Source organism: Mauremys mutica, chromosome 10 (genome assembly GCF_020497125.1).
Source record: "Mauremys mutica isolate MM-2020 ecotype Southern chromosome 10, ASM2049712v1, whole genome shotgun sequence".
In the NCBI taxonomy this organism is placed as follows: domain Eukaryota; kingdom Metazoa; phylum Chordata; order Testudines; family Geoemydidae; genus Mauremys; species Mauremys mutica.
Window position 1 is genome coordinate 51,572,639 of NC_059081.1, and position 13,802 is coordinate 51,586,440.

General features: G+C 37.1%; 1 protein-coding gene across 5 annotated transcripts in view; it reads left to right on the forward strand.

Moving 5' to 3' along the window:
• Window positions 1-13,802, forward strand: part of MYO1B (myosin IB) — a 192,200-nt gene that overhangs the window by 119,156 nt on the left and 59,242 nt on the right. For all 5 annotated transcript variants that reach the window (XM_045032174.1, XM_045032176.1, XM_045032175.1 and 2 more), the window contains 6 exons: window positions 1,496-1,594; window positions 1,978-2,081; window positions 2,785-2,932; window positions 3,727-3,845; window positions 6,976-7,062; window positions 7,379-7,444. In XM_045032174.1, coding sequence (XP_044888109.1) covers window positions 1,496-1,594; window positions 1,978-2,081; window positions 2,785-2,932; window positions 3,727-3,845; window positions 6,976-7,062; window positions 7,379-7,444 — 623 coding nt within the window. The remainder of the gene's footprint in view (window positions 1-1,495; window positions 1,595-1,977; window positions 2,082-2,784; window positions 2,933-3,726; window positions 3,846-6,975; window positions 7,063-7,378; window positions 7,445-13,802) is intronic.

Here is a 13,802-nt window from a genome sequence, read left to right on the forward strand (position 1 = left end):
ATCTTTCAAGCACTAACATGATGCAAAAGGGCATGCACACCTGATGAGTGGCATGTACTATTCAGCAGGTGCACACGTAGCGTTAACACATTCTCTGCACTGTACTTGGCATGATGTGCTGGCACCTGTACCTTCACCCCCGAGGGTGCCTGGGACCTAGAAAGAGTGTGTCCTGGGAAAGTTGGGATTGTACACAAGGCATGGCTGGGACAATGGTGTTGAGCCCTCATGTATGCCACTAAAACAAGGAATGAAAGGCATTTAAAAAAAAATAGATGTAGCTCAGCCTCCAACCTCGCAAGATGGCGAACAGCTCTGTGCCAAGCTGAATGTTGCCCTCACCATCCAGAATGTCCCTTTCCACATCTCCCTTCATTCTCATGCTGCACTGAGCCCAAAGCCATCTCAGTGCAATTCAACCATGAGCTGAATTTGCATTGCCACTTGAGCAGTAAGTGTCATAGGGCTCTCCAGAACTTATTTGTTCTCATCCAATCCAGCTCTACGGTCTTGCAAGATTCTTGTCCTCATTGATAAGGCATAGACTCACAGAAGTCACTGGTGGAAAAGAGCTAATAACCTTGTCAAACTAATTGCCAATGCAGAGTATGCTCCTATAGAATTTAGAGTGCTTTTTCCCAGTCTAGTTTTAAATGCCTCATCTGATTCTTGCTTGCATATTTATACCTGCCTCTGGAAATTTCCACTACAAGCATCCGACGAAGTGGGTATTCACCCACGAAAGCTCATGCTCCAATACGTCTGTTAGTCTATAAGGTGCCAGAGGACTCTTTGGTGCTTTCATTTGATGGAGTTTCCATCAGGTCCCTTGGAGGATAATCTGATAGGCCTCAAAAATGTGTCTTGACTATTCATCTTCAATTTCCCCTTACTCTGTTTCATCCCATTATTCCTAGTTACTCTTCTTAGCTCCACTCTAAAATTTTCTGTTCCTCTTTGCTGCTTCCACTCTCTAAACACTTCAGCTCCTTGTAAAGCTCTTTCTTCATATAACAATCCTCCCCTATTTTCTGTTGGTGTTCCAGCATTTTGGTGGATTTTCTCTAATGGGGTTACTCCCCACAGTGCTGCTTATGCCTGAAAATATAGGGCCAGGTTTTTAAAGGTATTTAGTTGCCTAGTGGGATTTTCAAAAGCACCTATGCACCTAAAACTGATTTCAATGGGTGATATTAGACACCTAGATACTTTTGAAAATACTGCTAGGCACCTAAATACCTTAAAAAATTTGGCCTATCACGTCTAATTGGTAAGGCTGCAACATGTAAAAATCATTAGCTTATTGTAGGTTGAGCAGGGCAAATAATGAATGAAATTCTTTGTCAATAACTTAGTTAAGAAATATCTCTGCTTGTTAAATTATTCAGTGAATATTATTTGATCAGCTCTAGTGTTAATAGGAAACAGTTAAAATCATGTTAAAATAGAGAGAAAATGGTGTGGCAAAATTTAACTCTTACGACTTTGTCTTTAGATCTGTTAGAGAAGTCCCGTGTTGTTAAACAGCCAAGAGGTGAAAGAAACTTTCATATCTTCTATCAGATATTATCTGGTGCATCAGAAGACCTGCTTAGTAAGTACTGCACCTCTGCTGTTTATCAGACGTTATTACTGCTTTTTGTTTTCCTAATAAAACACTCTCAACCAATATTTTTGTTTTGTGTGAAGAAAGGTATTTTTCTTTACTATTTATTATTATTGTTAGTAGTAGTAGTAAATATTTAAGTTGTGGTAATCAAGGTCATGGTCAGGATTGGGGCCCCAAGTGTGCTGGATGTTGTATGAACACGGAAAAGAGACCATCCTTGCCCTAAAGGGCTTGTAATTTAAAGATCACTAAGTCAATTTAATATGAACTATTTGTTGTTAGCAATTATTCATATTACTGGCCCTAAGGGTGAAAGAGAGCCATTAACAAGGGTATCTGACTGATCTTATTTTCATTCAATTCATTAGACAAACTTAAACTTGAACGGGATTTCAGCAGATATAACTACCTGAGTTTGGACTCTGCCCGAGTAAACGGAGTGGATGATGCAGTAAACTTCAGAACAGTTAGGGTAAGATTATCCAGCTTAATCCAAGACACGCAACTCAAAATGTTAAGCCCTCAGTCCTGCAACTGGCTGTGTACTAGAGGGGATCCATCTCTGCTGAGCCATTTTCGGGACTGGGGCCTTAATCAGTGTTGTTCACACTTTTCTTGCAGATGTATAGTGTGCAATGAGTTTTAGATGTAACATTTGTTAACCAAAGTCTTGATAGAGAATAGTTTGGTTTTGTATATATATGTACTTAAGAAAGAAAAGTGTGAACTCCAGTGACATTTTTCTCCTATTCTGTTGCTAAAATTTAAATTAATCCATTGCTTCAAAATTATTAGCATTCTGTTGATCTATCCATTTATCTTAGCTTTTCAAATTTGTTGAGAGTCTGAAATTAAACTAATTTGTCTATAGGCAGTTAGGAAAAAAAATCTTATAAAAACATGAATTACTTCAGTGCTCTGGTATGGACACTAGAGACAGATTAAACATTTATGCCGACTGAGTTACACAATTCTTGCAAACCTCACTTAATATTCTGTGGTGTAATTATCCAAGCCCAGTAATTTTTTCATATTCTTCTTGTCCTATTATATGTATTTGGAAAATGTTTATATTCTGTGCTGTTGTATATAAATGGTGGATTTTGCAAGTATGATCTTTTTGATTAAAAATATACATCTTTATCTTGTGATTTCCCCCCCCCCCCTTTTTCCAGAATGCCATGCAGATTGTTGGCTTCATGGATCATGAAACACAGTCCATCTTGGAGGTGGTAGCAGCAGTTCTAAAATTGGGAAACATTGAATTCAAACCTGAATCTCGAGTAAATGGTTTAGATGAAAGTAAAATCAAAGATAAAAATGGTAAGATGATACTGGTATTAGGAAAAAAACTAATATTTGAATAGTTCTTTGCAAATTCTGTATCTTGTAAAGACACAAGATTTACTCTTGCTCTTGTAGCTGGATTACAGTACATTACTTCCTTTTTTATTCTGAACATCATCTGTAAGTAGATTTGGTTCAGCTCTCTCATATGTAGTGTTTCAGTCAAAATTTGGCTTTTTACAAAAATGTCTTTTTCATGAACATTTTTTAGATTTTCCATTTTATGAAAGCTTTCTTCTGAAACATTAAATGGAAGAAATTGGTTTACTATAAATGGATATAACGTGTTGGTTGCGCCACAGTATTTTTTCAGTTAATATTTTTGGCTTTTGTACTGCCAATGTGTAACTTAAGTTGTGCTTTTTCACTTGATGGGACCTCTTGTAATTGGTACATTTTGAAAATTTGATGTTTTTGTTTTGTGTGTTTGAAAGTTCTGTTTCAGGAAAAAGATTCCACAGAAGAGTAGGGGTAAAAAATGGTGTTTTACTGAAATATAATGAAATGGAAAATGCTTTCAAACTTAACAAGATTTTTATGGAATTTTTTTTTGTTATGGTTTTCAGCCAACTTTCTATGGGGATGGTGGGATGGTAACACTCAACCAAAACTTGACAAAAATTATTCTGAACAAACTTTCCACTGCTTCAAAGTTAAAGATAATAATTAGCTTTTTGTGTGACGTAGTGTTGAGTAAGGGTAGCCAATACAAATACGGCAATATGAAAGTGTTAATTGTAGTCACACTCTGGCTTTTTGCTTTCATATAGAGCTCAAAGAAATTTGTGAGTTGACAGGGATTGATCAGTCAGTGTTGGAAAGAGCCTTTAGCTTCCGAACAGTTGAAGCCAAGCAAGAAAAAGTCTCTACAACACTAAATGTGGCTCAGGTAAAAGCAGATTCTTATTGATTTTTCTTTTCTGTAAAATATGTAAAACATGTTTCTTTTCCATAAGGATTGTGGGGTTTTATTTTTTTATGTATCAGAATGATCTGAAAGATTATTTTAAAGGGTTGTTTTGTTCTGATTTTACTTCAGATATATCACAAATGTAATTTCTGGATTGCTGCTTGTGGGTCTCAGAGGATGTATCTTGTTATCTCTTGGGAATTAAAAGTTGCTGAATCTCTTACTTTCTCCATAATGTTGTTCAGAAATTGAAATTAAATGGTGCTATTAAAACAAACAAATTAATGGCTTCAGACAGTCTGACAAAAAGTCTCTTCCCCTCTCAATTCTTTAGCTTTCATTCTCCTGGCTCTTGTGACTTGATTATATCATTAATTCTCGACGTAGGTTTCTCAGTCACTTAGTTGCTTTTGAAAATTTTACTCTTAAAATAGCATTCAGTTTTCTGGTTACGTCACATACTATAGGCAACATTCTTTATTTAAGGGAAAGAATTATTTTAAATGAGTGCTTTCTGCATAGCTACAAAATAAAGTTACTGCTCACAAAGCACTTTTAAATAAAACATTTCACTATTAAAACTTATCACTGTTTTCATTTTCTTTGCTTCAACACACATTTTGAATGTTCAAACACACTTGATGAACATTTTGCTTTTATGAGGGTCATGTCCACAAGAAAAGGGTGTAGGAAGTTTTTCATACATCTTGTGCAGAAATGTGGTAAACTTAAAATATCCTGCTGTGGCAGACTATCTTTCATTTTGAACAGCCCATTTGGTTTCACAGGATTTATGTGCTCTGGGCAGTTCTGACATTTCTTCAGCTAAAATGAATAAATTCAACTTTCCATATTGTTCCTTTTTTCTTAATTTCTTAGCACCTCTCACTTCCTTCTCTTGCTGCTGCTAATGATATCAGTGGCGAGCCAGCTTGGAAGTTTGTATGTGAAGAATATAAGATATTTTAGGAACAGGAAAGGCCGTCTGGTTGAATGTGCCACTCCTCATTCTTAGTTTATTTTAATTCAAGCTTCCTGCTTTTTCACCATAACCTTCAGTCCTTCCCCTGCAACAAATTTAGATCACTTATATTGTTTCAATTACTTGCCCAATAGCTTATTCCATATGCTTATTTCCCTTGTCCTGGAGTAGTTCTGCTTACATTCTCCATTTATTCCTTATTTTAGATTATCTAGTTTTAGAAGCCCAAGCCAGTCTCTGAGTGTGTGGACATGGAAGGGAGTGAGGGTGGCTTTTAAAAAAGAGAAAAATCATTTTCTGAATCCTTTTACTAATTTTGAAACCTCCTGTGAAGTCAGCTTGGAGCCTTTCTTTTTCTATTAGAATAAACTGAACTCCCTAACTTAGATTCTTGAGAACTGGTAAAATCCTGGTGGCACTGTGCCTTACAGCACAGTATTCCAAATGGGATCTGACTAGCATGTTATAGTGACTATCTCACCTCTTGTAGTGTATTTTTCTGCTGATACAATTTTCATCTTCCTCGTTTGTGTTTTGTTGCTGCTTTACATGGGCTGATGGTTGAAATGTCTTTTTTTTTTTTTTTTGCTGCCTTTGCCTATCTTTCTCTCCCTTCCTTACTGCCTCTGCTCTCCCTTTGCTATCCCTTATGTTTTCCTATTTCTCTCAACTCCTCTTATTGCTTTTTCAGAATACATTAGTGTGAAGATTGCTATATTCCCTTGGTCCACAAATAACTAGATTCATAAAGTTTCACCTCTTTTAAAGGTTCCCAGGAGCCTGTTCCTCAGAAAGAATGAGGAACCCACTGGGGATATATAAATTGTAGAGTCGTTTTATCAAAGTCAGAAATGTGAAGTTTTATCACACCTGCTGTTTTTCTGGTCCCCTCGGGCATCTCTTAAGTATGTGACTACTCGAGGCAATCCTGTTAACCACTGGCTTCAGTTCTCTGTTTCTGCAGTGAAGTAAGGGGAGGGGGTAGGTAGGGAAAGATGTCTTTAAGCCAACTTTACTCCTCTGGAATTCTTGATTCTGTTGGGCCTATCAAACTGTGGGCATAAGTGAAAGCAGCCTTAAGGAAACTCTGGCTGCAAGGCCTCTTTGGATATGTCTACACTGTAGTATAAGCCCAGGGTTTCAACTCAGGCTCAAGCCTAACCCTTCCATCTACACACAAATCGAGTGGTCCCAGGACTCCACATGGGTGGAACATCTGAGCCTGCATCAAGCCAGGACCCAGGTTTCAAGCCCTATTGGTTTGCAGTGTAGATATAGCCCAAATGGACTTGTGCTCTGGGAGTCCGCTGAAAGTATCCCACAATTCCACAGGCTGACTTTCAAATTGTCAGAGGAAAAAGTTGTTTTCCCACAGGCTCCACGAACAAATTTTGGGGGGACACTAGGAATCTGTAATATGGGTGGTTAGACTAGGGCCCACAGAAGCTGGAGCCCCAGGTTGGGACCCAGGGTTAACAATTCCTAACCACAAATGAGTGTAGACACTCAAGCCTTAGGCTAACAAACCCAGGATCTGCTAGCTCCAGTTCTGCTAACCCTGGGCTTACATTACATCTACACTGTGATTAAAAACCCTGTGGTACCCAGTCTGAGCCTGGGTCAGCTGAATTGGCCTCATGGGGCTTAGGATGCAGGTCTAAACATTGCAGTGTAGACAGCCTGGGCTCTGAGACCCTCCATCCTCATAGGGTCTCAGAGCCTGGGCTTCAGCCTGAGTTTGAATGTCTATGCTGGAATTTTATAACCCTACACCCCAAGCCAAGTCATTTGACTCGGGCCTGCTGTGGTGGTGCTGTGGGTCTTTTATTGCGGTAAAGACATATCCTAATGGGCCATTGGCCAGCTGAGACTAGCAGAAGGCAATGTGCTCTGGCTACGCTGTCTCCATCTCCAGCCCTTACCAAGCCCCTATGCCAAAGGTTGGGAGGGAGAACGCTGTAGGGCTGTTCCTGCAGCCTTACTCTGACCAGGTAGCGCTCTCATGCTGAACATATTCCTTAGAAGTCATTTCCACCCTTTTTATAGCACTTTTAAACCACTCGAATAGCTCACATGGTTCAGAATTAGCCCAATATTTCTAATGTTTTTTCTCTTTCTTTTGACTAGGCATATTATGCCCGTGATGCTCTGGCTAAGAATCTGTACAGTAGACTGTTTTCCTGGCTTGTTACCCGAATCAATGAGAGCATTAAGGTAATTTTCTTGTATGCCCATAAAGAATTCAGTAGCAATAGATGAAGTGAGTGGGGACAGTAAAACTATACTGGTCTGTTTTACTTTCTTATTCTTATGCATTAGTGCAATGTTGCAGGGCTGGAGGTGAATATTTGTATCCAAATAAATCTGTTTTCTTCTTTTTGTTTTTAAACTTAGGAAAATATTTATATTAACCATTTCTGGAAAACCAAACCTAACATTTTAGCCTAAACAACATGCCTATAAGGCATTGAATGTATCTTGATCACAAATACTAAATGTACAGAACAATGACTCAACCTTCTCTTAAAAGGCACAAACAAAAGTCAGAAAGAAGGTCATGGGAGTACTGGACATCTATGGCTTTGAAATTTTTGAGGTAAGTGCTTTAGAATACAATTTAAATAGAATTTTGCATATCTATAACAAACTTTACAGCTATTACTAAAGCTAAATCTAGTTGTTCATGTATGTGTAATCACAGTTTCACCTTCCGTAAATTCTAAGTACACACAATAAATGTAAACTGAAGTTAGGTGGTCATCTTAGCATGCCTTGCAATTATAACACACATTCATCAAGGCCAAACTGAATATGTTGCGTTGATACAGCGGGTACCAGTGAAAAGTAAATATTTACTATGGCACCATTCTGAAAATAGGAAATATTGTGGTAATGTCCATGCTGTCATACAGAATTTGTCTCTAGTACATGTTCTGTGTATGGCCTTGAGGCTTATTATAGATATCTGCAAACAAGGTTCTTTTCCTTTACAAAAGAGGACGTATTTTCTGTTAGAACTAAAAATAAATTATACGTCATTTCAATTCAGTACACTTAAACACTTAAAAACACTTCAAAAAAATCTATCAGAAATGCTCAGTTATATCAAGTGACTTAGCCTGATACTGTTAGGTATAAAGATCATGACTGAATTGTTTATTCTGGCAAACTTTATTTCAGGAGATTTGGATATCTAGTTAAATATTGTACTCTAACTTTCCAACTAAGAAACTATGGGGAAAAACATCTTGTCTATTTTCTCCTTTCCCACTTCCTCACAATTTCTCTTGGAGACCAGTAATTCTAGTTATTCTCCATAGAAGGTGGGAACAATCCATCTGGATTTATCTCTTCCCAAAGAGGTTTTAAAATGTTACTTAGAAAGGGGAAAGTAGTATATGCTTCATTTCAGTTATATAATGAATCAAAGTAGTCTAACAGGTTTGCAAAGAGAAGAGATATAGCTAATATTTGATTCAGGTTTTTACTCAAGAAGATATTTAGTTTCCTGAACATATGAAGAAACTTATGAAAATGTATTGTATGGGACCAATCTGGAAGTAACTCTCAGTAGTAGGACTATTTGGAGATGGTGGTAGTTATATTCCTTTAGAAAGTTACACAGTAGAATGTTACTGTTATTGGCAGAAATTTTGTTTTAACCAACGGTGTTTGTGCGCTTGATTAAGTGTAGGGTGAGGGTGAGTTTAAAAACACTGGAGTAAATCTGAATTTGTGGGCTGGCTATGGATTGTTAAATTGAATGCAAGGAAACAAGTTGTTGGTTTTTTTTTGTCTTTTCTTTTTTTTAAAGAAGTTTGACATTAGAAAAATAAAGCCATAAAAACAGGTAGTTAGATGTAAGGACACAGTTTCATAGCAGCAAAATGAAAGACTAAATGCTTTTTTCCTCTCACATGTATATTGCATTATACTGTAGTTTATAAAATGCTTAAAATAGTAAATTTGAAAATGGAGCAAGTTTGTTCATTTAGTGTCCAATCCTACCAAATGCTGAGCAAACTCAACTTCTATTGAAGTAGATGGGAGAAGTAGTACTCTGTACCTCACAGGATTAAACTCATAGGGTGAAACTCACCCAGGTACACAGGGCAATCAAAGGTTATTTGCATCACGTAAGTGTCATGGTGGGGACCACAAGATATACAGCTGTATATTAAGGGCATGATCCAATGCTCACTGAAGTCAATGGGAACCTTTCCATTAACAATGAGGGCTGTTGGGTCAGGTCCTATTATATGGCTTAGATTGTGTCAATTCTACATTTTAAATCGTAAGCTCTCTAGGACTATTCTGTTCTATAGAGGTTTTTGTACTGCACTCATCACCATGCTATCTGAGTGACTTCCAGTAGTGTGTTAAGCAGTGTGACTACACATCTATCACATATTGTTTATTCTTTCATCTTCTCCCTAAAGGGAGAAGTGTGTGCAGTAGAGTGTCTTGTTTTGGCAGCGTTTTTTATTTATTTATTAAATAAATATTCGTGTTGCTATGTGTTTGTATTAAAGAAGCCAAGGTTAAAGAATGTGCCTTGCCCTTGAAGCAGAAAGAGATGAGGTTTGTGATGCTCCTTAATTCCTGGAAGAATTCATCCTGCAGTCACGAAAGTTCTGTCTCCTCCCCAGATAAGCTTTTCTTTTATTGTTGAGAGTGCCATTGTGACAGAGGAGCAAAGCTGTCAACTACAGTTGTCATCCAGAGTGTTAGATGGTCTTTTAGATATCCTGGGCCCAGGCCTTTGGGCACCTGGAAGATAAGGACCGAGACCTTGAGCTTGATTTGAAATTCTATTAAAACCAGTGGAGAGAGCAGAAAACAGATGTGATGTGCCAGTTGTAACCTGTGTTTCTGAGGAGATGCTGAAGGGACAACTATTTCTTTGGACACAAATCAGACATTAGGAATGGCAATATACAAAAACCTGTAGGAGAACACTTCAACCTCCCTGGCCACACAATAGCAGATCTTAAGGTGGCCATCCTACAGCAAAAAAACTTTAGGACCAGACTTCAAAGAGAAACTGCTGAGCTCCAGTTCATCTGCAAATTTGACACCATCAGCTCAGGACTAAACAAAGACTGTGAATGGCTTGCCAATTACAGAACCAGTTTCTCCTCCCTTGGTTTTCACACCTCAACTGCTAGAACAGGGCCTCATCCACCCTGATTGATCTAACCTTGTTATCTCTAGCTTGCTTCTTGCTTGCTTATATATACCTGCCCCAGGAAATTTCCACCACTTGCATCCGAAGAAGTGGGTATTCACCCACGAAAGCTCATGCTGCAAAACGTCTGTTAGTCTATAAGGTGCCACAGGATTCTTTGCTGCTTCTACAGAACCAGACTAACACGGTTACCCCTCTGATACTTAACTATTTCTTTGTTATGCATTTGTACAATGCCTAGCACAACGGGGTTCTGATCCAGGCCTGGGACCTCTTGGGGCTACTGTGATCAAATATTAATAATATCAAATTTAACTTCAGAAACCTTTCAGGAAACGAGGATGGCTTGATATCGGAACTGGAGATGGTGGACATTTTCTGATAGAATATTTTACCATTGAAAAACGCTGATTAGTTGACAATGAAATGTTGTGGAAATGAGTCAGTTTTGATGACTTTTTTTTTGGTAAGGTGAAGGTGTTCTGTTTTAAGCTTGTGGGAATAGAATGTTTTAATTTGTCCTGTTTCAAAGCAACTTTTGGTTTATTTTGTATTTATATAATACAAGTTTTTAAAAAAATCAAAATTGGAACAAAACATTGCAGCTTTGTCAAAGCAAAATGTTTCAATTGACCTAGTACTAATTTTTGTCCAGAATTTCATTTTCTGAGACATTTCAAAAAAAAATTGTTCTGTTTTCTGTTTCAAAATTGTGTGTTTTCCTTCAAAAAGACCAATCCATTTCCCAGCTGGCTTTTATTGGAAAAAAATCTTAACATTTAAATTATTAAATTGGTAAAAAAAGATTTTAGTCAAACATTGTGCAGGTGTAGTGGAATGATTTTTATTGTCAGGTAAATGAATCTGCATGAAGTAAGTTCAATTAAATAACAAAGATACATGGCAAAACCTGTATTTATGGAGCCTTTTTATAAATGATGGTACTACATGTGTGCAGTCAAAGACAGTTAAGGAAATGCTAATAAGAAATAGTTGCATAAAAAAATCTAGCCACTATCAAACAAAAATACATATTGGTAAAACTAGTCCTATATCAAATAGTAAACTAATCTGCTGTAACTGAATGAAACATTATGTAATATATGCAGTACAATACATCAAGATGAAGTGAGATAATCATCTGCAACATTTTATATTTTCTAGCTTAAATGGTACAGAGTCATTCTGCGGGATGGATATTTTACAAAAGGATTGTCATACATGTAGAATTTTAGCTGATATCTAGCTAATGGCAGTGAATTTACAGAGCTAATTATTATTCTTAGTATTTCCAGGAATTGATTATAAATTCCCCTTAGAAACCAATTAGTAAATGTTTTGTTATTTCTTAAATTATCATGCACTGTCTTGAAGGTTAGAACTACAATAATGTACATGATGGATTTTGATGATAAAAGTGCATTTTGGATGCCTTTCCACATGGAAATCTGTAACGTAAATTTGAAACTTGATTCAGTGTGTTAAAAGTATAATTGCTTATTTTAAACTAATCTCAAACAAAGTTAACTACCACTTGATTAGCATTAGTACACCTTCTGTTGACTTGGATACTTTTTTAGACTGCCTTGTAAAAGTGCAGCATTAATCTGCAAGATGTATTTTCTGTTGCATGTATATCCTGTTTATCGTTAATGTACAAAATATAAATATTTGCTTTGTTACATTTATAAGATCAGCTATATGCGAAATAAGGGCAGGAAGGTGAAGGAGGAGAGAAATGTGTTAGAAAATACAGGAGGGATGGTACTTATTTTTCAACTTTTGCCCAACCATTGGCAAACCAATATATTCTGTTCATTTACTGATGAAGGATGAAATCCTGGCCCCATTGAAGTCAATGGCAAAACTTCCATTGACTTCAGCAGGGCACAGTTTCACCTCAAATGTTTAAATTGCCCATGAGGGCCTCTGGGAGTATCAGACTAATTTGCTTGTAACAAGCTACTCTTGTTTAGATTCTAATTACAGAGCTTTTGGAATACCTTATCTGACAGTTCACTTCCATTGCTAAAATTGTCCTGGCTGATCATATTTTTCCTGTTAAGAAGTAATTTCTCTTAGTATTTCTCAGTATCCTGGGTTTAACTTTTTGTGAAAATTTCTAATGGTTTTTCTCCCAGCTCTCCCTAGCTTTCTTTTGAGAAGTTTGAATATACAGCTAGCTGGGCTGCTTCTTAGAGCTTTGCTTAGTTGATCGAGGCACTGTGTCAAAAATGGATTTGCTAAAACAAAACAGAATGTAGCAACTTTTCATTATTCTTTAGGCAAGATCTGTCTATTTGTATATACTCAATGCTGGCAGAAAAAGGAGCTAAAAACATTTAAAAATCTGAGTGACTCTTCCCATAGCCCATCTTTCTGGGAATAAACTTTTATAGCCCTCTCTTGTACCCCATCATCTCTAGACTCTGCCCCTTACAGAACTTTCTGTGCAAATCCCTTTCATCTTAGCTCACAGAAGAAACCAGCTCTTGAAATCAATAGAAAATATACTCCAGAGCAAATTCCAGAGCAAGTCACAAATTCTAGGTTAAGGACCATTATAAAGCATGGAAAGTATGGTGCTAATCTGATAACTGTGACTGGAGATGGAAGGAAATAAACAGGTATTTCCCCAAACAACTAGACTATGGTGTTGAAACCAGAATAAAATGTTACCACCGCATCATGGTGTTCTCTTGGTTTCTCCAATTCAGTTAGTATAATTTACCAGGCGTTGCCCAGGTCTTTTTAAAATTCTGTGTCATCTGGACACTTTAATAGTGGATTTAATAGTGAATTAAAATCTGGACAAAACAATCAACTCTAGAAAACTGCAACCTGTCCATATGGTAAATGACCCATCATCAGGCCCAAATTAATATGCATACACTTAAAACATCATATGATATTAGCTGAAAACTGAGTACCATTGAGAGACACTTGTAAACTCACTAGCAATTTTCCCTTGAAATATTATATCAAGACAGACCACGTGGCAACAAAGTATTACCTGAAAGCACTGTGAGAAACATGCTCCTTTATACTTTGCTAGAAGGCATTTCGCATTCATCAGTTCTTCATGCAAGTAAGGTAGTCTGAGACAGAGTACAAACACTTAATCAGATGCTCTCAGAGAACTCTTTGGTCTCCACCATGAATGGCAGCTGATGATATGCTACCCACACACAATTTTTTACCAGTGTGACACCTTGATAATGGTCCCATTCATCATCACATTAAAAAATTAAGTTGTATTGTTTCTAGACAGGCCTGTTTTGAGAAGCAAAAGAAATGGATTCGCTTCTGTAAATATAAATAATTACATAAGCCACCATTCTGGCTTTAAAGGTAGAGAACATCTGTGCTGAGGTAATGCCATCAGAAATATAAAAGAAGATAATGTCATGATTAGCAACATATCTTTCCTTATTAGTGTTGTGCTTACAATGAATGGGGGTTTTTTTGGTTGTTTTTTTTAAAGAGAGATGTCCAAATAAGAGGGTGAAGAATTATATTGAGGAAGGGAGGTTTTGTGTTTATAGCAGAGAAGTAGGCTTCAGAAGTTCTGAGATCTATTCTCAGCTCTATCACAAGCTTTCTGACACCTTGCTTAAGTCTCATAACTTCTTTGTCTAAGTTTCTCCCTCTGTAAAATGGGAAGACTAATACTTACCTCTTGGTGGTTGTAGTGGAATGTGTTGGGCTCTTTAAGAATAATTGCTGCTAGCCCAGATGATACTAGGGCATACACCTTCAATGAAGA